Source organism: Bombus huntii, chromosome 11 (genome assembly GCF_024542735.1).
Source record: "Bombus huntii isolate Logan2020A chromosome 11, iyBomHunt1.1, whole genome shotgun sequence".
Classification (NCBI taxonomy): Eukaryota; Metazoa; Arthropoda; class Insecta; order Hymenoptera; family Apidae; genus Bombus; species Bombus huntii.
Genome location: NC_066248.1, coordinates 3,340,232 through 3,364,590, shown reverse-complemented (window position 1 = coordinate 3,364,590; position 24,359 = coordinate 3,340,232). Strand labels below are relative to the sequence as shown.

General features: G+C 40.9%; 1 protein-coding gene and 1 non-coding gene across 4 annotated transcripts in view; one reads left to right on the top strand and one right to left on the bottom strand.

The window, feature by feature from the left end:
* LOC126870901 (ankyrin repeat domain-containing protein 6) overlaps positions 1–24,359 on the top strand; it is a 134,108-nt gene that overhangs the window by 61,169 nt on the left and 48,580 nt on the right. For all 3 annotated transcript variants that reach the window (XM_050629081.1, XM_050629082.1, XM_050629080.1), the window contains one exon: positions 19,261–19,362. In XM_050629081.1, coding sequence (XP_050485038.1) covers positions 19,261–19,362 — 102 coding nt within the window. The remainder of the gene's footprint in view (positions 1–19,260; positions 19,363–24,359) is intronic.
* Trnar-ucg (transfer RNA arginine (anticodon UCG)) lies at positions 9,623–9,695 on the bottom strand. The gene has a single exon. It is a non-coding gene; the product is annotated as a tRNA-Arg (tRNA).

Sequence of the window (24,359 nt, the reverse complement as noted above, 5' to 3'; positions counted from 1 at the left end):
CGAAATGGTAGAACGCTCGTGTGCATAATTGTGTATAGCTATGTGTAAATGTGCGATATAAATCCTCGTTGAGAAATACGCAAGCGACTTTTAATAAGCAACCGGTTCTAACAAAGTTCGTTTAATAAAACGTAACCGCTCGTTATCGGCTATTTAACGACTGTTTTGAACGCGCTATGCCGATTAGAAGTATCCATAAGATAAACGACATTAATTTACTAAGTACTCGAGCGAGGATAATTAAACGTTCTCGCATCAACGAGTAGAAGATAAGAAGATTGTAGCGAGACCTTGGCCGGGGTGAGAAAACGACGATGGATCGGATGTTTTTTCGTGGATTCTCGCGTTCGGCCGTGTCGAACGAAATGAGTTTCGTACACGGAAACCGCTTGGTTCGATCTTAGTACCTTATCCAATGGTGAAATACAGGCATTGGCGTAATGAAATTGCATCGTTTACGCTGGAACGCGGCGATCTCGCGCTGTGAAATGGTATAGCTTAATTAAGGTTCGTCTAGATGCCGACGCTCGGCTGAAATATCGCGATCGTTGCTTTATTTTTCTAATAACCGTCCCTAATTGCACCTTGATCCTAGTATCGCGACACGTCCCTGGCTGAATCGCGGCACGAGTAATTGTTTTCTTACAAAAACCGACTTTAAACCGCGAACCAGTAACTTTCGCAACGTCCTTCCATTCAGAAGCTTCGACGCTTAACGTTTTCCCGAATTCTTCTTGAGATCGTCGCGATCTCTGTTCTCACGATTACGGAAATTGATCCATCAAATTTGGAAATTGTTATCAAACTTGCATCGAATTACTCTTTCGTAATCTACGTTCTTACCACGCTTCCTACTATTACTGGAATTTTATTTGCTTATAAGAGGGCTTTTTACTACGATTTAGAACGTAGCACTTGATTGCTGTAGAAAAAGGTAGTTTGGCCGCAGCATGGATAATGATACACTAATAAAGTACAATAAATCGGTAAGGAGTGAAATAAAATTGCAGGGACATAGATACGAGGCTACGTAATTCCCCCAAGTCACGTGGCGCATACAGAAGATTATATTAACAGCCTTACCGTAGCGAGCTACAAAAACTCCAAGCAATCGTTCAATTTCACGAAAGTCTTGCTGAGAAATTATACTCGAGGAATAACCCCTCTTTATTTCATACATCGCTCGACAGCGTTCTTAATCCTCGTTAGATCTGCCTACTTTCGTAGTTCCGCTCCGATACTCGTCGTTAAAACATCGGACAACCTTTTAACGTAAACTGTAGGCTTAGTACGTATTAATTTTGCGGCTAAACGGAAAAAAGTCCATCACTTTCTCTGGATTCTCGTGTTTTCAGAAACACACGGGCGTCACGCGAGGCCGCGCGTGCACTCTTCGACACGAAGAGCCTGCGAGCATAAATTGGTTGGTGAAAAATACGCGTGTCGCGCGATAAATCCCTGCTTCCTTCTGCCTTTTTTTTATTTTCCCGTGGCGCCATCGGCATGCACCCCGGACGACCGTTAATTTGCACGTAAATAAGCGTCGGACGCTAGATGGGCCGAGCTCGTAAAATTATTCATCTCTCTGTAATTTATAAATACCCTTGACCCAAGCGTTCGCGTTACTTTTCTTATAGCGGTGTAAATATCGTAAGAGTTTCTCCGGAGCTCTCCGTTTCGCTTATACGCGTAATATATTCGCATCTGCTTGTAATCCAGGTTTTACGGTCGCCCCGTGGCTCGTGAAATCAATAATTTTCAATTTAATTGCGATCAACACCGGTTCCTGCGGACAGTCGATTTTTCTGATCGTCGCGACGGGTCCAATTAACGATCCTTCGTGAATGATTATGCATTTCGGAAGTAGCTGCTTATCCCCGTATCAATTTGTATAACTTGGATGTTTATCATTTTGTGTTTTTAATTGCACGACTCGTACGCTGTTCCACGTAGGTTCGTAGCATTCTCATTCTTTTTTTTTCTGTTTTCTTTTTTTCTATCAAATTAAATAAATTTTCTATTTTATCCTGCTACTCACGAGGATTGACCTACTTATTGTACTTATGGTCGGCAATATTTTTCGATCTTCCATAGTGTTATTCTTCCATCTATCCAAAAGATCCCATGTTCAGATGTAAATCTACGTTAGCTGGAATACAAGCTATTTCTAGGTATCGACCTCGTTAACCGGACGCTGGGTGGTTTTAATAAGCAATTATAAGCGCGACCTGTTGACCCACGGAAACGAAATCATGAGTTCCGAGAAGAACTCGTGCCGATCCCTTGCAGGATCTCTCAGACAACATCTCTGAAGTCACGACTTGGTACATTTTGTACCGGTATCTTTCCAGGAAGGTAATCCTCGGGCGAATTGCTCTTTCTTTCGGCCGAAAGATCTATGCGAGCTACGTATACGAGGTCAGGATCAAAGATTACTTTGAAAACACCGAGCCGATTTTCAACGTTCTCTTTTCAGCCTAAGTCCTCTGCTTTTCAAAAGCGGATGCTTTTAGGCGCTAGAACCTGCAAGGTTACTCGACACGTTCCCCGTGCAATGGGTAACAAGCGGTTAAACGATGTCTGAAGAATTTTTCCGATTAGAAATCAGTCGTCCATACGACTGTACTTGATACGATGTTGATATCCACCTAAAAAGAAGAGACAACATGACGTACGAACGTGGAATGCTGTACTTAAAACGTAATAATAATAATAATAATAATAATACTAATAAATACTTGCTATTAGTTAGACAATAATAAGCTATTAGAGTAGGATGATTTTCTTAATCTCTTAACTACCAGTTGCAACAAATAACTTTAATCGGCCAACACGAGCGACGAGAAATATGCATAAGCTACTTTTGCATAAACGAACGAGAAGGATGCGTCTGACGTGCAGGTATAATTGATCCACGCGAAGAATTATGAATTACTATTGCAGACGATCGCGGAAACCGCCATCTAATAGAATAGTAATTACAAGAGTGTTAGGATCTTTTAGATCGTCACGGTAATGGATTGAAGCTCTGATTAGATGTATCAAGATGATCGTAATGAGGAATCGTGTACGTTAATTGATGCGAAACGGCAATCGTTGCGAGATTACGTTGCATGCGATGAAAATAAACGCGAAAGAGAATTTGAAAAAAGGAAAAGGGAAAAAGGTCGAGTCGCTTGGACGTTTCTGCTTCTTTTTCTCTTTCCTGCGAATTTCTTATTATTTACACGTGCACACGTGCAAGGTGAGCAGAGAGCCGAGGTATTAATCGCCAGGGGGACAGTGATTTATGTCGGCTGCATCAGGAACTCATTAGGCCAAGTAGCGGATGACGTGTAACGGCGCGAAATTTAATTTCATCTTTTCCGAGCTACCGCCATTTTGCCTATTTCTCGCCGCCGCGAAATTAATGGAAATTTTAGAAACGCGTACGTTGTCCATCGGCGTTTCCAATACCTGCTTTTTCACATCGATTCTTCTAATTTCGCAAGTATTCACGGAAACGCCAATAACGCGCTAGGAACTGGCGAATTCTTGAAACCTTGACACGTTAAGTTACGATATTTTGTTATATTTTATTGTATTTATATCTTTTTATTATAAAATATCGAACAGATAGTTTAATCGCCTCTTAACCTTCGTTTAATTTTTAATTCGAAAAAAACGAAATCACAAAGAGGAATCGGTCTCGTTGTTTTCGAACGATCAATGGAAAAACATCGCCATTGTTAGCTAGGAAAAAGTACTTCCCAAGAACGACGATGAATTGAAAAGAAAAAGCAGCTCGTTCGGAATAATATTTCATGAATCTACTTCGCCCCTTTGAGAAACTTACATTTCTTCTCGAGGAATTTAAATTAAAGGAAACGCGCGTTCCGTTATAAACGTACGCCGGTAATTTATCGAAATTGCCATGAAACGATTCGATCATCATCACGGCAGCACGATAATCGCGTTTTCCAAAAACGTTCGTACCTCGATGGTTTACCGCGTGTTCCGCTGATGAAGATCGATGTAAATTAGAGCGTAGGACGTTTTAGTCGTGCCTTTTTTACTTTGTACTAACGACTGTGCTCTAATGGCACGTTAATCGAACAGAGGGGTCCCGCTAAATGGCCATCGTAGCACCGCGGTGCAAAATTGTCGTGCAGTGATCGACGGCGATCAAATTCGTAGATCCTTTCGGTCGTAAACTGAAACGGGACAACCAGGTGAAACGCAGGAAGCGGAGATAGTGGAGGCTGCAGGTACGCATTTTATTAGCAGCTATTAATCTTTCGCCGACAGAGTATTACTGCACACGGGTATTTAACACCGCGGGTTATGAAAATTCACTCTTGTCTGAAAAAAAAGGTACATCATCTAGTTACCGCTGATATCATCGGCACAGATATCTCACGTTTTATGCTCGTCGTTTCTTACTAGGCTCGTACTCGTTTTACGTAATTCATACTACTTTTTCCGTCTCTTTTTCATCTGGCTATACCTGCTATTTATTATTTCCAACTTCGAACACCGTACGTTCCTGCGAGAAGAGATACAGCCGAGAATCGAGTTTCGTTGAACCGAATCGTATAGCGCTTAACGTCCATTGAAAATATCGAACGTTCTTTTCTTTCGAACAAGGAAATTCTATCGGGTTGGCAACTAAGTGATCGCGGGTTTTGCCATTAGGTGGTAATGACAAAGACCGCGATCGCTTAGTCGCCAACCCAATACATCTTCGTCGTCGATTCACCTAACCGACGAACAACATGAAATCTTCCTTCCAAGGCGATTACAAAATATCACGTCATTTACTTATCCGTCCAAATATAACGTAACCTGTTCCATTATCTTGCATTGCGAAACGCAACCAATTATTATACTTTGTGGAAAAAAGGATTAGAAATCCATCCGAGTGAAGAGTGCCTGCAGGCGTCTCGTTTCCTCGTTGTTATTATTATTTCTATCGCGTTATTATTCATCGCCTCCATTAATCTTCCATTAAGTCGACAAAAAGCGCGGTAATTCGAAAAGAGCCTAAGGAAATCGACGAGACTCGTAGTTTCCGTAGATTTCGTGTTCGTTGGTCGTCGAATTTTCCGCAGGCGAATATTTTCACGACGCGAAATGTCTCATTTCGCGTACAAAATCGTTCGCCACGCGAATAAAGAGACATCGGCGAAAGAAACGACAGAAACTGGGCGTAATTTGTCGAGATGATCGTAATTTGTAAGAAGGACAGGCTGGATGGGTGTTCTCTAGTGTTCAACTAAATGCTCCTCATCGGGATAATGAGAGGATTTGCTCGTCCCGGCTGCATTAGAGCAAATGATCCGGTAGATGCGCTCCATCACTTCTCGCGCGTTCCTCGTTCCGACGATACACGTCCTTGTTCGTTCCTTGACTGTACAGTTACACGGATGGGAAACTCGGCCAATGACTCCGAGGAACAGCAGCGAAATAGCAGCCGAACAGGTGACGTTAGTTTTGGATACGTTAGGCTCGTTGATTTTACCTTCGACCTGCGATAAACGCGCGATTGAAAAGCTCGGTTGAAAAGTGGCAGAAGCGCGATTTCTTCCACGAAGCGGATCGGCATAGAAACGACGCGCAACGTTCGTACGTATTCACCTAGAAAAATGGTACGAACGTTCTCTAACGCTAGGTTGATACAGTTATACGGAATGAAATGGGAAACTCGGCCGATGACTCCGTGAAACAGCAATGACATAGTGGCGGAAGTGTCGACCTTGGTTTTAGACGCGACACGCAAGTTTCAAGCTTAAATCGATGATTTGCTCGTTAAGCTAACGAGGTTTTATCATAAATCTCTCGAAACTTGTACCAGCTTCTTTCATCCCACTTTCACTTACAAGCTTGTTGTACGAAACCGCGTGAAAAAACAGTCGATCCATTCATTAAATCTTACGAACGAGTTGACGTTAAACCTGTTTCGACAACCCCGATACCCGCGAACCCGTTAACGAATACGCTTCTCTACGGTTCCGTGTGTGCAATAATTGCCATTATCGGGAATTAAGCAAAGAAGAGAAAACGCGTGGTGGAAAAGCCAGTCGCGCGGAATTCTTATTCGTCGCTGGCAACGCAAGAAACGTTCGAAGGATTCTTGAATTAATCTTATTGCGATTCGAATATAATTGGGTTTGCAATAAATTCACTTCCTTCCGATACTTTCTAAGTGAAATGAAATACACGTGATACGCGTCTCTATATCACAGTCATAGTTTCACAGTTTCACAGTTTTGGAATTTTATTACGAGATTTTAACGATCGTGGAGTCTCCGCGATATTTTGATCGAAGGAGTTGACCCATTGTCCAAGATATTGACGAGATCTCTGCGTCTTTAACGACGACGACAGGGCTCAACTTCGCTTCTAGATATTTCGCAGAGGCGGCACGGCGGTGAGAACCTGTGGGATTCTTTATCGATGCCTGTCACTTCTTACCATTCCTGATGAAACGTATTTATTAAGAGCTCGACGTGCCTGCGTATGTTTCTTCAGGCGTCGTACGGTCGCGTTACAGTTATCGAAGAACACCGTAAAAACCGCTAAGAAACCTGGCGAACTTTCAAGATAGGATCGCGCGTTCGACTATCTCTGAAAACGATTATGCGCTATATATGTACGTTGAACCACGAACGAACTTCCTTTAACGTAACGCTTTTTCTCAGTTACGAATTCATAGTAAAATTGAAAGATCCACGAGCCATAAATTATCACGTGGATCTCGCGTGATTCTCGCGTGATGCACGATCGAAATTAAACTATGTCTAAGATCTATAGCCGTATACTTTCCAATTTTATCTTATTTCTCTACGTCATCCGTCTATCTATCCCTCCGGTGCAGCTCGTTAATATTCAACCTTCCATCGAACAACTTGATCGATCTTAGTTTCTCATAAAACCGCACACTGGCCTGTCCGATGTATCTGAATATCGTAACGGGCGAAGATAAGAAAGGGGAGAAGGGAAAGATAAGAAATACTGGAAAAGATCGTAGAACCGTTGGATTCGCGATAGAAAGTGGCAGCGGCGATTTACGGAAAATCAAAAAATTGCTGGAAGGCGTGCAGCCGCGAACGAGGAAGTCCATATTCACCGGGTGAAGAAGCTCGAACGTGATCTGAAGAGGAAATGGGACCACTGGGTGGGAGTGAGCCAAAGAGACGCTCGCAGACGATGAGTTGGCGGAAAAAACTCGCGAGACTCGCCGCGACTCGTTTCGTCTCTCATCTACCAACGAGGAAATGCTTGATGATGGACGAAGCGTCTTGATTACGTCTCCGAGTCATCTGGTCGCGCGATAATTACGACGTGAAGCTATTCGCTTCTGTATATGTACGTGTCATTCTACGTATTATATATGTCTTGTACGTGTTACTTGGTATAGACGTACCTTATTTTTAATGCATAATACGTATTTTCATACGACATTACCGAAGGCGTAAGTATCGCGCGGAGATGAGACGAGGTTGTTTGGCGTTAGTGGAGCTTTTATTTTGGCGAGGAGGGGAAAATGCAATTACGCATACCCAGTGACCCGTGTCACAGGGTCATGTGAGACTCGGCAGGTGGTACGCCATTATAAACCCCTCCTCTATCCGCGCCACCCCCGGAACCGCAAACGGTGTTGGTGGACCTAAGTCGAACAAAGTCTACCTTTGCGATTAAAGTCGATTTTGTGTCCTCGAAGCGCCTCAAATACGTCACAATATACGTAAATCGATACATAACGTCAGAAAATATTACGTATATAACGAGTTCGATTTATACGTGATTCTGGAAAAAAACGATCACTGACAGGATTATGAAACGAGCGTCTAATCATGTAAATAATATTCGAACACCTTAGAATCGTAATATGTGTTTGTTTGGAAGAGAAATAAAAGAGCTTCTCTAAAGGTATAGAAATATACGGGTGTATAATAATGTTGTTAACGGCGAAGTTATTAATCGTTGGGGGGGGCGAGGCTGATATATTGACTGTCATGGATGCGACAACCGATCATTCTAATCTACGACACGAAAGCGGCTGGGAAAAGCAAAAGCCTTTTACACGGTAAATCAATTCGTAATCGTGGCCTTCCAGTACGATCTTACTAACCCAACGAACACGAGGCAACACGAGGCGATCTGTACGCCGATGATTCTTCGACGTTGAATGATTTAACTCCGCGAATAGATCGGGCGATTAAACGTTAAATACTTTAAAATGAGAGAAAATATACATCAGCCACCTGCCGTTCAAACCATCGGCCAGATAAACGTTTTCATATTAACCTTCGAGTAATACGACAACTGGTACACGAATTTAGTTCACTTTCGAGTTTCCTGCCTTTCCGTTTCGTTTATTCGGCCATGCACCTTTTTCTACAACATCGACACCACCGTTCTCTTTCGTCTCTTTCTTCCCTTTGTCCCTATATCTTCCTTCGTCATGCACGTGCATCGAACCGCCTACCTAACGCGAATAATTTTATTTTCTCGCCAGCCGGCGAGCGTGGCCAGTCGTGAAAGCAACAAATTAACCGACGACGCTATCGTAGGTCGATACCGGCTATGTAAGCACAGTGAGTTATAGAGTGTTCGCTGCAACCTTTGCCGTGCACGACCTGCTACCTAACGCCAGTCCCGTTTCCACGTGTAACAAACGTAATTACGCGTGGTAATTGCCTCGCTTTGTCGTTCTCGACGATCGTACATAGCGTTATTGTCGAACGTTAGAAAAATTCCGCAATTGCTTGCTTACTTTTACAGATGACTCTATTCGAACGATAGGTCCAGTGCTACTTTTCACGAAATGATATTTTGCGTTCGTCGCTACATCAGATACGATACATTCTTTTAAACGGTAAAAACGTATCGAGGCAGGGAATAAGGTAGAACTTCAATTAATTTTGCAACTAACCTTGATAATGCAAGGATTTTAAAAACCGAAGGTGATTGTCGTTTGCGCGAAGCTTTTCGATGATTGTTATCTTTTCAGCGGAAGATCGGAGGATACGAAGATCGGTGGATGTTTTAATTCGTAGCTGAAGCGTGTACATGATGTAATAATCACGCGGATCAGGGATAAAATAAACGGAGATTAGAAATTTTTCCATAATTTCACGCTCTTTTTATGATTGCAATGATTTTATGATGTTAATTACATCAGTCACGATAAAACTTCTGAAAGACCGGACGGAAACGTTTCTCTTATCACCTACAACTTAATTCGTTGTAACTGAGATTAGTAGACCGAAATAAAGTCTATTTCATTAGATAAGGTAACTATCAACCTCATTCGTTGTAATGAAATAACATGCACAGAAAAATATTATCGCAAACAGTCTACGAGTCTCTTGAAACAATTTGGTATCGATTAAAGCGTAAGAAAAATTGACGAATAAATAGGTATTAATTTATGGATAATTAACACAAATTTACGATTCGTATTGCGTTTAGAAATATTCATTAAATAAAATAAATAATTAAAGACAGAAGCGTAAGAAGAAGAAGAAGAAGAAGAATATTTCGCGTAAATAAAATTTTGACGATCTTAGTTTATTCGAATGTTTCCTACGATGCGATAAGAGTATTTTTTTGTGGAAAAAAAAAGAAAAAGTGACGTCGACCGTGACAGGATTCGAACCTGCAATCTTCGGATCCGAAGTCCGACGCCTTATCCGTTAGGCCACACGGTCATCTAGGGGTGGTTACCCCGTTCATAAAAACCTTCATCCTATCCGACTTTGAATTTCATTAAAAACCTATAAATAAACTTCGATTTTACATATTATATATCTTACATTGATTTTCGAGATCTATTACTACCATAGAATTAATAAAATACGAAATTTATGTTAATTATATAATATGCCTACTGAGCGGTATAATTGAGTCATTTCGCCTGTTTTGGTGGAATACGATATTCACGTGCTCACAAAAAGTATGATTAACAGACATAAATATATATATTCAATTTTATACTTGAATTTATATCTTTAAATGTCTATATTTCTTAAATTCTAGGTAACATAGTATATGTATTTTCAATATGTATTTCTAATAGAGATAAAATATCTCGATAAGATTGCTAAAAGCGTAGTTCGACATTTTACTTGATTTTTATCATTTTTCGCTCAATTGATCGTTCTAATAATAACAAAGTGGCAAACTTTATTACAAATAAAATTCAGTAATATCCTACCAATTATAACAATATGTTCCACCTTAGGACTTCTACCGGTACTTCTTTGAGCAATATAATGCTCAAAAGAATCCCCAATCTGCAAAAAAAAAAAAAGAACGGAAGCAGAAAAAATACCAAACACGCATCTACTGTAAAATTCGCCACTAAATCTCACCCTACGCCCCAACGTCCGATTCCCACTCGTTCGACGCTGTGCACGATACTCTCAACGTTCGAAATAAAAATCGCAAAAATCAAAAATCAAAGGAAGAGCAGAAACCTATTTTATCTGCAGCGAGGCCCCATTGTTCCTCTTGTTATTACATACATACATACACGTACAGACACGCAGACACGTCAAAGAGGGAACTGGGACGTGCGAGATAGGGTTTTCCGTGCTTCGCCATAAATTCTCTACCCAAACGCCATCACGCTCCGCTCGGTTCGAGGCCGAACAGGCTTAATGAAACCGACGATGAGGCGGTAGACACGCGGCAATTATCGAGCCGAGTGTTCGAGACTGTTCGGTGCTCGGGGCGACCGTACCTTCGGAAATACAATCGTGGAAAAACAATTTTGCATAAAGGGAAGATAACAGCGAGGGTTTTGATCGACGATAAACATGGAGGCCCCACGGCTCGTCGCGATTTCTTTTCGTTGCCGATCCACGCGAAACATAGAGGATCCTCTTCTTCTTCGTTTCCTTTTTATTCGTCGTCGTCTTCTTCTTCATCCTCTTCTTCATCTCCTCGTTCTTTTTCTTCATCTTCATGGATGCAAGCGAGATAAATCAAGGCCGTGCAATAAATTCAAAAGACTCGGACGTTTTATCCTTCGGTAAATACGCTGATACAGAGGATGATTTAACAGTTCCCGCCTCGCGGTGTAGCTTGTTAGTTAGACAAATGTAGCGTTGTCGTTGTGACTCTCTTCCTCTCTCTCTCTCTCTCTCTTTCTCTCTCCCTCTCTCTCTCTCTGTTTGCCTCTGTCTCTCTCTCTCTCTCTCTCTCTCTCTGTTTCGCATGCGAAGCTTGGTGATGGTGTAGCGGCTCTTGGGAACTTGGCTTTATTTGGACGATAAAAGCCGAGGCCGGTTTCATTCGAACAAATGCCAGCGTGTCCTTCGAATTTCGCTTCGTATGGCTCCTCGTTGCCCATTGCAACGTGTTTCAGGCTACATGCTGTTCCATCGTGGAGACGGGTGTTACGGTTCCATAGCTACTGCTACCTTTTACGAATAAAGGTTTGATAGTGCTAGTTTACGAAAATTGTATCTGAACATAAAGACTTGTTTAAACGTATCAGAGTTTGAGAGTTTGAGATAGTAAGAGACAAAAGTCTCTATTTACTTGCCGATTATTCTTTTTTAAATATTCGTTGAATCTTCCACGGCGCAAAGCCTACTTGCTCCTTGTTCCATGCAAAGCTCCAGTTAAATGGTAATACCGTTTCATTGATCGCGTTGTGCGACGCGACATTGCGTCATGGTGAAATTTCGAATATTTCGCTGTCTTCGCCGTAGAAGATTCATAATTCGTTTATGTACTCCGCGCTTCGCCATTTAATACGCGATATCGTTTAATGCACAACTTTAATAAACTTTGAATAGTAAAAAAGCTTATTGCTAATTACGTTTGTGTATCTTATGAGATAAAAATATTTCTGCGGAAAATTAAACGGTAATAATAAAAAGATGAGCAGACGTGGCAATGGCGGACAGCTGAAATCGAACGAAATTATTCTTGATGTAAGGTGGAACGTGCCCAGAGAATCGCATGCCAACATGGTATCCCACTATTGTCCAAAAGGCAATTAGCATGCCTCTGCTGACTCTTCTAGAAAAGAGGGGTGAATACATTAAACACTCCTCCGGATACTCGTCGATCGTGCGTGGGAGAACGTATTTCTGTGAACGTGGTACACGTAACGTGCAACATATTTATTTCATAGACACCCGTTACCTAAAAGTTCCCGGATATACAGCAACTAACAACCACTTTCGTCACTTACCAAAAAATTACCAAGGACTATCGTCCGAAGATTTTCATGTACGCAACCGATAAATATTTTCGAAAACTTACTTCAACGTTCTGCCTTTTACTTTCGTCGACGGTATATTACGTTAATATTAATTTGTCGTGTTTGTAGTTTAAAAGTTTCATTAGATATTAAAAAGTATTCCACTTGAAGAATTCACGTTTCAATTACGATATTGCGAGCTTCTAAGTTTAAGACGAACTTCCAACATTTAAGCATTCCAAACCACAAGCCAGCGTCTAAACGGGGAAAAATAGAAGAAAAATGAACGCGGACGTAACTGACAATGGACGGTAGACTAAAGTATATTAAGCGTTGTGGAGACGAGGGCCTGAGTAAAGCGGGCTGAATGGCCGAGTTAATTTAGATTCCTCGGTGTACCTCTTGCGGCGTAAAAGACGTCGAAACGTCCGGGCGCGTTTCAATGTTACGTGATGGAAGCCCGGAGCCCGTTCTACGGACTAAAGCGCGTAATTGACGTAACAACGTACATCATGAACTTTCGCATAGCCGCTGCCCGTTCCCATTTATGGCGTTAACTAACGACGGGTGGCCATAACGCGACCACGAAGGGCTACCATAGCGATATACCGGCACGATTGCCCCGGTGAAAGCCTGACCATTGTCTCTGTTCGCGGTCGTTTCGACCGAACAAGTGTTTCCGCGGCTCCCTGCCATGCATCCGCTCTTTTTCTGATTTATCTGCGCTTTGTACAGAAGCTACTCTCCTCTGACGTACATCTTCCAACCTGTTAGCTTGTCTATGCGAATCTATGGTACCCAGTTTTAACAGTAAAATGTCACGTTTCAAAGGTTGAAGCAGGAAGCACTATATACATCCTCGCTTAAGATTTTTTAAACGATTTTTATTTGTGCGTTAGCGCAATCCTACGCTACGTATGTTTTCCAGTTCTTGATCCGCTGAACCGTATATGTACCGCTGCGAATTCGTTCAGCACAGCTTTGGACTTTTTCGCATGCAACGCTGGTCATTTAGAGATTCCGTTGTGCAATTTCTTCGAGTTCTATAACACGCGTGTAGTATCTAAATAGTCTAGAGTAAGGACAAGAAAGGATGTTCTATTTGAAGCGAAGTTTAGTTTTATTTTAACAAGCAATATCCAATGCAAAAACTGATTACAGTATCTTCGTACGTCTCATTCTAACACTCGGCTCACGACTTCTGTCTTCCCAGGTCAAAAGATGCTGACCCTCGACCCTCGCACCCTTCTCCCACTCCTTTACTCATTTAGCTTTAACGTCACCAAGGCATGTACTCTTAATTAACACTCTTTCTCTCTCTCTCTTTCTCTCTCTTTCTTTCTCTCTTCCCCAGCACACTTTCGATTCTTAGTTTATACCTTAAATTTACAACTTATACTATCCCGAGAGAACTCGAACTTAAATATATGATAAACCAAGCGTATACCCCCCTCCCCTTTTTTATATTACACGCGTTTCCTCTGCTTGTTACTGATTCTTGTAGTTTACTCGCATCCTAGTAATTATCGTAGATAAACGAAACGTTTACTCGATACACGTGTAATTTATGTACATAGCTGCTGAGTAATTTATTACGCGATTTTGTAAAACTTTCTTTTGACAAAAACCATCGACACATCTTATATACGTTGATTTTTATTTTTCGTTGTTCCGCGATTCTCAGGAACTTGAGGCAATAAATATTGTCATTGGGTTTGGCATCGTTACGACCAGTTGTTTGGTCGTTTTTCGGGCCTGCAGGATTTATACGCTTCCTCGAACATCGAACAACCTTTAATCATTCATGGATAGAACAACGTGCAATGTTAATTATCGGTGGAAGCGCTGCAAGTTTCGTTCTGCTTGTCAATAGCGATTAAAGTATTATAAACACGCAGGAGAACAGCGGCTTTCAAACATGGATTACGGGATCATGGGCCGGTTTGGCCGACTAAAGGGCGTGTTACATCGCATACCAACGTGCCTCGTATTGGGCCTCTGCGCGGTGCGTGCGCAAAATTCATGGAACGGTCCAAAAAAAATCTCCGTTGCCGTTCTTGCATCTTCCCTTGCGCCTATAATCTTCCAAGACCGTTCACAGGAACAGAATTTCTCATCAAACATAGTTCCATTTCGATTTCCGAAGCATTCGTCTAACAATCTCATCAATTTCATGACCTTTCGCTGGATTTTAAAGTCTAACGATGTCTATATTTGTTGGAATATTAACTGGAAGAAAATTCGAATGAAATTTAGAAAATTGTAAGTTAATTGCAGTAATAATTTTCCGTCACAAAAACAGAAATTTAAGCGAACTATGACGCTACGAGTACATGGAAAGAGAAGGTAATAATAGGAAGTTACGACAAGATTACGATAATAATGAATCAAGTTACGCCCTTGTTACGAGATTAAACAGATCACGCTTGTACTCCATCATCTAGCTCGTATCTTTTATTTTTCAACATTAGCAAATTCATCTATTATAGAACAAATCCCTATAATGAAATAACTATCATAAGAACTGTTATACAAGCTTGAAGAAGTCCAAGCATCGCTGACATCAATTTTACGGTCGTCATACGAGACTAATCTGGCTGATTAAAATTAACACACTCGATGCGTATCGTTTAATTATGTCTCCTGCTTTACCGACGCAATAATTTACTTAGCCTTGTAAATGTTGTTCGATGCGTAAAAAAACGAGCATATTCTTCATCCGTGTACGTGGTGTTAGGTACTTAAAGATTATTCGATCGGTAATAGCTCTTCGTCGTTAAGTAACTTAATTAGCGATTAACAGGAATGGTCGACGCGCACTGTGGTTAGTCTAATCCCTGGATTATAGGTTGAACGAAGTACAGCTGACACGAGAAGACCACGAGTACTTCCGGTAAAAGGGGAGGGACAAGGTATAGCGTATCATTATCGAATATACGGTTCGTATATTTCCTGCAGGTGGACGATGATATTCGAAACGTTACATTCGTGTAAAAAACCAAGGTCTTTAATTTAAATTTTTTACTACGAAATTTGTCTTTATGTTGCGATACGTTCGTTAAGAATCTTCGAACGAAGTTGATTTCTAGACCAAGAAATACGACAAGAATATAAATACAATGGCAACGTATATCTCGTAAGAATGGAATAATTTCTCTCTTACAACGATCGTTTCAAAACGAATGCATATAATGCAACCGATTTCTCACTAGCACCGCGGTTTCCCTTCTCACGATAAATTCTTTACAATATAATAATATTAATTACAATTATAGTAATTCTTCTTCAGTTAGCCATAACAGTCTAGGAATAAGTTCCCTTGTTTGTTTCCAATTTAGCTAGTCAAACGAGACGCGTTCGTATTTCAAATGCTCGATGAGATAAGAAATGTACATTAAATGTTTGCAAGGCTCCTACATGCATGAGAAAGACTATGATTAACTGCATCATGGTTGTGTACGGAATACATTGTTCTCGGTTGACGAGGCAGCGAGAAAACACAAGTTTCTGTTAACACTAAACAACGACGTTATGAAAAAGTTGGCAGTAGTCAGGTAATTAAGACAGGATTGTTAGTCCGGGTTGTCTCGCGGAAGGTAAAGGGTCGCTGTAAGTGTTTCAGCAGATACATTAACACGGTTTTCATTCGACGATCGCACCTTGTTAGGCTGTTACTCGCTTTAACGTGCCGTGAAATCGACGTCCACGCGAAATTATTTTGGTTTCTTTCTGTTAACGAGACTACGTGCCGTAGGAAATGGAAAAGAATTGCCTGAAAAAGGTACCAGCGGCTCGACTATTTCGTTCTTGAAAAATTGCTAACGTTAAAAATTGCTAAGACGTTAGTTCGTTTTCCATTGGTTCGTTGAAATTTGTCGCTTTTTCCGCCTCGATAAAATTACTGCGAACATCGAGACACGGACGATGAAACTAAAAAGAGAAGAATTAGAAAGTCTTCGTTCTACGTGTCTCAACTTCTCAAGTTTCTAAAATAATCTCTGCAATTAAATCTTCGTAAAAGCACGCGTAAAGCTATAAAAGCAGAACTTCCATTCGCCCGTTTTAGTAAACGTTGACTTTTAAATAATTGAAATCCAACGCCTGGTTTCGTATTAACATTAACGAAACTTGAAAGCAATAAACCTGATCCTCGAGATATTATAATATATTCCTCCTAGCTACTCTATAAATTGAATCAAAATTACGATCGAACCGTCGATCATATAGTATCGGATAACAAAAATTAGATAACAAGCTGCTACGATAAATAAGCGAACAAGCTCGTCTGGAATGGAAGAACGATCGTATTTCATGCACGAGCCTGTTAAAATTAAGGAATGGCGCGAAAGCTGGTTGATTTCTTTGTACAGAAAAGGAAAGGGCGCGAGTTTTCTCGGTTGTCGAAGAAAGACGACCGCTCTCAAGCTGCAGTTCCATCACTCACAAGCAATTTGAATGATTCATGAGTGCACGCGTCCGTCGTCCGCATGAGAAGGGGGAAAAAATAACTAACTTTCCCGTTTACAACCGTAGGAGATTTTCATGTAGGACTCGTCGATGATCCCTAGTCGCTCGTTGAAAATCTTGCAGCCACACCGCGAAGGGGGTGAAGTTTCGCTCGGAGGGATAGCTTCATGATTTATGGAAGATGCGTCGAGTACCTACCGCGTTGGAATTATTGGCAAGATCCTGATATGTCTTCGTCGCAATTGTCATCCTGATTGTAGGACGGTAGTATCTTGCCACGTCAAATGGCCACGTTGGTCATTTGTCCATTTGCGATCTCGTCCGGACACGGTTTTCAGCGGACAATTTCAGCCTATTGATTTCCATTTGAAGAGGATACGTATTTCGTTTGGCGAGTGCGCTGAAAATTAGTAGCACGCGTGAGAACAGGTCTTTGGAGTTTCGATTTTTAAAGACTAATTTAGCAACGTTAAACGATTTTTAATCGGTCTTTATATCACGTCTCGGGACTTTGCAGTTTCCAATGTTCAAACAGTCCGTCGAATAGTCGAATTTTCAAATTGCAGGATTTTAATGTTTCCAATTACGTCGCTAATGGCAGTAATCGTTGTAATCGTAAAATAGATGTAAAATAGGTTCAATTTCGTTAATCGCTTTAGAGGTGTCGTTCACGTTTGAGTTAAGCTACGGATAGATATAACAATAATATTCGTGGATGTATGTGTCAAAGATCTTGACCTGGGCTAATAGATTAAGAGATGCATCTCGGAAGACCAATATTATTCGATAAAAAGAAAACACCCAGTTTCCACACTTGTACCATACTATATAGGTATCTATGTGCGAATTTACGTTTAAATTCAAGCATTATTAACGCGCAGAGGCAGCGAACCCTAACGAGAATAGAACCTCTTTTATTATAATCGATTGACCAGCGAATAATGTGGATTCATCGATGGACACATCGATAGATTTGATAATACGTTCGCGGTATCTGTTGAGAAATCTAACATGAGGTACTCGTGTTTCGCATCTACGAATTTTTCCAGCATGTAATTGCGTACTGAAACGATCGTGCATCACGTGTGCGATAAGTTAATCGCGATATTCGATCGTACGATAAGAGGGTTAACGCGTTTCGAGCAACAGATGCAGGAAACACGTTTTCTCTGCTGTTGGCGTTTATACGTGCTTTTTGAAATCTTAATTTCTGTACTACAATAAAACTTCTGTAGAAAATAGAACAAGTTATTGATCAGCTCTCTGCGCTTTCTTACGTATCGAAATAGATTCTCTGTACGGCAAAATACGTTCGTTCGAACTTTCGTTCATCTTTTGCGAAGGATAACGTTTATACGTGTAGAGCTGGTTCGACTAAATAAAAAGGAAAATTCCGTTGAAATAATCGTTTGCCCCAAGACAAACAATTATCGGTTTAACGCTTCACACCTTTCTAAATGTATTTAGCATAGATATCGTTTTCTACGCCCACGACAAAGTGACTTTTTCTTCCATTTTCTACTTAACGGTACCAAGTTACGTGGAACGCCTTGAGCTCGAGCCACCTTTAAAAATTTATACGTGACAGTTTCTCGGAGGTAGACAGTTGGTCTGTGAACTACTTAGGGATTTCTCTATCTTTTTAGTGAGCCATTCCCTCGTCCAGTCGTATATGTACGATCGTCCAGACCCTTTCGACTACCAGCACGAGATAAGACGATCGTTCGACCGTGGAATTTTTTAATTTATGACCACACGAAAACTCCGTGGACAACGAGTTTTTGACTCTATTAGCTTTTAACAAGATTGAAACGTTTACGTCAAACACTTTATTACTTTCTCTCCTTTTTACGTCTTCTTCTTGTTAAAGCAACGGAGTTCGGTTACGCGTCTATGAGTAGATCGATCGTCGACAAGATCGTATTCGTTCGTTGCTCTGCGTGCTTTTTTATACCGAAATTCTATTCAATTTTATTCGAATAAGGAAAAATTTGAGTTTACGTTAATTTAGATTCTTTATAGTTCGTATCGTATTACAGTCTGTCACTTCCATCTGGAAAATAAATGCTCGTACAAGGCCATATTTTTGTAAACCGAAGAAACGATATACGATGGTATAGAGAGTTAAGGATCTATTTGATGTACGGACGCTTCTAAAGTCGTTTCATATTTATAGCGGAATAAATCAGAAGGCAAAAAGAATTTCTGATACAGAGAATTTTTAATGCACTTTCTAGCGGACGTTGGCAAAACACGGAATGCCATCCATCATAATCATCTTGGTAAAAGTGTATCATGGAATGAACGACGTTGCTCGATGCCAGCGAAAACTGGAATGAAACGAATCTCGAGTTTAGGCACGTTCCACCAGGGATACAAGATTTCAAAGGCAAACATAATATATTAACGTTTGCAAACGTTACAAGCGAAAGAAAACGCGCTGATAAATCTTTCATAACTTATAATGTCACTGGAACGCTTTAGAATTCCGCTACAAGACATTCGCGTGTATCAAATCTGAAATTAGTAAAAACGTTCGTTAAAACGTATCTGTTGAACGTTAATAATTTTTTATTTTCATTTGCTTTCAGACTGGTGTCACGGCATTGCAGAGGGCTGCTACCGAGGGTCATTTGGAGGTAGTGGAATTATTGCTGAAACACGGCGGCGACGTTGCTCGTCAGGATAACGTGGTGAGTCAGAATTTTGTTTCATCGTATACTCTTTTCCTATTGTGTTTTTACTACGACGACAGATCGTTACATCGCGGTCGGGAAACTACGTTACTTGGAAATCTACGCACTCGTTTACGAAAATTTCCTTCCATTTGCTTCTCAAAATAATTTCACCGTACATCGACTTCGGTGACTTTAACGCACGGTTAGACAAGAAGCGCTACCTTTTGCGCAATCTTCCTCCCCTACAGTATATTACGGTATAAACGTAAGTAACTATATATACACACATATTTCCATTTTCCAAAATTCCGATGTTTTATCGGACTTTTTCGTTCGACTTTTAAACTTTATTTTATTCGCCACTGTAAATCGTTGCAATCGGTCGAGCTATGCAAAATCTGAGTTAGCGTACGGCTAACTCCAAACCGTATATAAACCACGATTATTTCTGTCTATTTCCAAAGAAGATACAAAATACAAAGAGAACCGTATCGAAAGCAAGGGAAGATGCATTCACGAGGAAAACTCGTTTGGCGCGTCAGAAACGCATAAACGTATGTTTCTTTAGTTATTTACCAGCCCTTTGGGCGAACAAATCCAAGAGCTGTGCAGTATACTCTTACGTTGATACGCGTATGTTGGTTGGGCGAGCCTTTGGGCGCACAGCACCCGGTCCACGAGCAGAAAAACGAGAGGAAAAAGCCGGCGCGGAGAAATCGCTACCGGGAAGAGCGACACGGAGGATCGCGATAATTTCGTGTTTTTTTCTTTTTCGTTCTTCTTTCTTTAGAAGAAACAATTTACGGGGATTTTTGTTGCTACGCATTGGCAGCGGTCTTTTATCACTTTCTCGAAGTCGATCCCTCGAGGCGTGGATTTTTATCGTTTTGCCACGGCAGTTTCGTAACGGCCCGGCGGAACGTGTCCCCCTTTACCGTGGTTAACGAGAACGCGACACTCGCCATGGATAATAAATCCACGGCTGTACCGTGTCCATGTCGCTTGATAGATGCGATTACAGCCGAGAGGATATGGTATATCGCCGAAGCGACTCCGTTGTAAATCGGCGAAAGTAAATTGGGAAATGGCGACGATGCGGAGATTTCTGTTTTCTGCGGAGGAACATCGCGAATTCTTGGGATCGCGAGCGTACGTACTCGGGCAGATAAATTTACGGCGAAATTGCGTACAAGAGGAACGCAATGTACGTATCGTGGAATATCGTCGGCGAAGGTGGCATTATTTCGGGGTCACTAAAAATTTGTCGTTTGAGGCTTTGTTTTCGAGAAAATCGACTTTGAATTTTTGCTCGGTACATGTGCACTTTATCGCGTCTCGTTATAACGGATCTCACTGTTGGAAAAATCTCTCGATGGAAAAAATTTAAAAAAAATTTTTATTCTATATTTTCGACTTCTTTTTTCGCGTAGAATCACCCCCTTTCCGCTTGTACCACCAGTTACCAACCACCCTATATATTATATTTGGCCCGATCGTCGTACTACGGGCTATGCTCGTAATATTTACGTTTGGTCCCGTCATACACTACAGGATATGTCCGTGACATTTACGTTCGGCCCGATCATCGTACTACGGGCCATGCTCGTAGTTGTAGGTTAAGGGGTTAAAGCAGGAAATAGTTACACCGCCGGTATTAAGAAACTCGTTGACGTTTTGCACGAATTACCCGCTGTTCCCTGGCTTGGAAAAGTACTTAAGTGATTTCTGTCATTGAGCACGATGGTAGTAATTATCGAAGGAAGAAAAACGCATCTGCGAACGTTCGATCAACATTCAGCTACCGAAAGTCTCGTTAATATCGTATGCAAATCGAATGCAGCATGTTGCTGGCGACTGTTCGCAGGTGCGAACGTAGCACGAAACTCTTGATCGATGATTATCTCGTCGGCCACGACGATACACGCTGCTGTCATCAAAGGTCAGAGTATGATAGGATCGATATCGACGCCGTCATTAAGTCGTAAACCGTTTAATGGCTGTCATTACCGATATCGTATCGCGTTTATCCTGGTTTCGCGTTAAAGAGCCGCGTTCTCGCCGACCGGGGATAGCGATTTCGACATTTTTACAAGGCAGCAATTTCGCGGATGGTACCAGAGCCGCTTCGCGAAACCAACGACAAGAAAATCACGGTAGGCGTGTATATTTTACGTCTTAATGATGGCCTCTTATTGATCCCCGAATCTTGCCACGATCGGCCACGAAACACCACGGAAGGCTTCTTAAATGATATTTATAATATCGTCAGAGAAACGTGGTGCGGTAAAGTGATGCGTTTAAACAACGTAATCGCGCGTACTTTGCTACTGAGACACGATCACGTCTACGTTATTTTTGTTGAGAATTTTGGATCTTAATAGACGAAATAATGGTATAGGAACGCTAAATTTACACTTGGAATTTATGTTAGAATAGTTATATATTTATTTGATAAACGATTTCAAAGATATTCATCGATGCACACTTACACGCGTCTCACCTTCTTCCAGATCAGACTGTTAACCGACTGAACAGTTTGCATTTCTTTATTTTCTAGACGCCTCGCACACACATGCTTCCACACACTGATATTTACATACAAGTATCGCTACTACGCAGCTAACCTGGTCTAGCACATAAAATTATACATATGTAAATAATTTTAATTTCTGATTTGGACCGTTCAGAAGCCAGATTCTTCGACTATATTATCCTTCGTCGTAAACTTATTTATTGCAAGAAGATCACGTAAATAACAATAGATTGCGAGGTAAATTTCAAAAATGCTATTTACAACATCGCCGCTCTTCTCTGAATTTTAATTTACGTAATTGCAATACGTTTCTTGATGTACGGCCAGGAGTTTGCGAACGTCGTTTATTTCAACGAAATTCTACCTAGCGTTCGATTAAATAAACTTCAGCCGGATGAATTCACGTAACTCGTACGCGCCCGAGATCTCTTCGTTACTCCGTACTTCCTGCACCGTTAAATTTCATAAAACGTCGAATAAAGAATTAAGCTTGCCTTACCCGTGCCGCGTTTGATCGAAGTGAAATTCGAGCGATACCTCGAAGAGAAATAGCATTACGGTTACTATAAGCGACTTAACGTTTGACGTATTACGATCTGCCCTGAGTAGAAGCGATTGGAAAACGATTAATCCGTGGCGCGGCGCGCGGTCAAACATTTTCGATTGATTATTATCGCGCCGATAATCGTGGTTGGTACCGATGGGATCGTTTAATGAGCAACAGACACGTACTTAAGTCGGGAGGAGCGGCCATGCTGGCCCCGTAATGCGTGGTATTAAGCGCGCAGAAAATATTTATCTTCTGCGTTGTTCGAGTAGTTTCGCGGAATTCCACGCTGCTCGGATGTACGGGGCTGCTCCTTAAACTCGCTTGCCGGCCAAGAAGATACGAATATATTATTTCTATGGGAGTCGGTGAGACTTCATCGACGATCGTTTGATGAAATTATGGAAATTTATGTATCAAGAAATTGTAAATTCCTGCTGCTGGCCACAATTATCGCTGGATCTACGTATGGTACCTTTTCGCCATATTTCGCGTGGAAACATCGTTATATGGATATGATGAACGTAACGCTTTTAATTAATTATTGCTTCTATACCTGTTTTTTTATGCGAATCGATATGATTCTAGCTTTCATCAGAATATGGTCAACGAGATTAGGTACATACAGCTTATCGATCTGTTGATGCTGGAGAGTCGTTTACTAGATGGTTTATACGAGGATAAATGGTTAATTTGACGCAGACAAATAATATGCAGATTACGATTATTTTTATTTTATTTTACATAACCTTTCGCTCGACGATGAATTTTCCTATTGAGAAACTCGCTTCTCTCTTAACTGTGTGCCAATCTTTTACCAAGACTTTAAGCCACTTAACACTTCGACTGCCACGATGGTCATATGTGACGGGCCACGGTTTCTCCTGTGACGCCATCATCCGGGGTCATTGGCGACCGGAGCGCTTGAACTTCTTACAATTGTAAAAATTGAATGAAAATCGACAGTTAGGGCATTTTGAATACAACCGATAAATAGAAGATACTTTGAGATAAAAAGTGCCCCGTTGAACAATTAAACATTTTTACTAGAAAATCGATAAAAAAAAATGGGGACAAATCTTGCACTGTGTTAACACTAGAACTACCACACCAGTCAAATCGACTGGGTTTACAATTTATTTTAAAATTCCTACTTCATGTTGTATTTTTTCCACAATGATGTAATCACTTCCGCAACGATAACTAAAAGAATAATATAATGAATTTCATTTTGTTCTTTATGTATCCAGGCTGAAAATAATTTTGTATCGAGGCTACTTATACCAACACCAGTCTCAAAACGACTGGTACTTGTCCAAGCGTAAAAGGGTCCTGCAATCTGTTCATCGAACCCCAATTGACCAGTTTCCTCGTTTTCTACAACCTCGCACACGTTTTTTAAATTTTTACCGCGTATCGTTCGATATGACGATATCAGATATCAAGAAAATACCCAGATGCTAACACTAGAAATACCACAGCAGTCAAAATGACTAGTTCTACAATTTTATAAACGTGTCAACCCTCGTTTAAGGATCCCAGATGGATTAATAATACCAAAAATCTACTACGTAACATGGAATTGCTTCTGTAAGAAAGTAATAAATCGATAAATATACAAATATTCTATTATTACGTATTTTTTAAAGACCAGTCATTTTCACTGGTTTTGGTCGAAATATCTTCGTGTTAACTATCTGTAGTTCTAGTGTTAAAACACTGTGGCGTCCTGAGCTTAACATGTGATTTCAGCGTGGCAGTTAAACTGTCAAGCTACCATTTCCTTTCTACTTCGAACATAAAATTTCTTCGATCTTCGTTCAGACGTTACCATTCAGCTCCACGAAACAACGAACCATCTTCCACGAATTCTTCCATCGTACGATATATACAGAACAGGATTTTAACAAGGTTCGTGGTAGAATTTTGCAC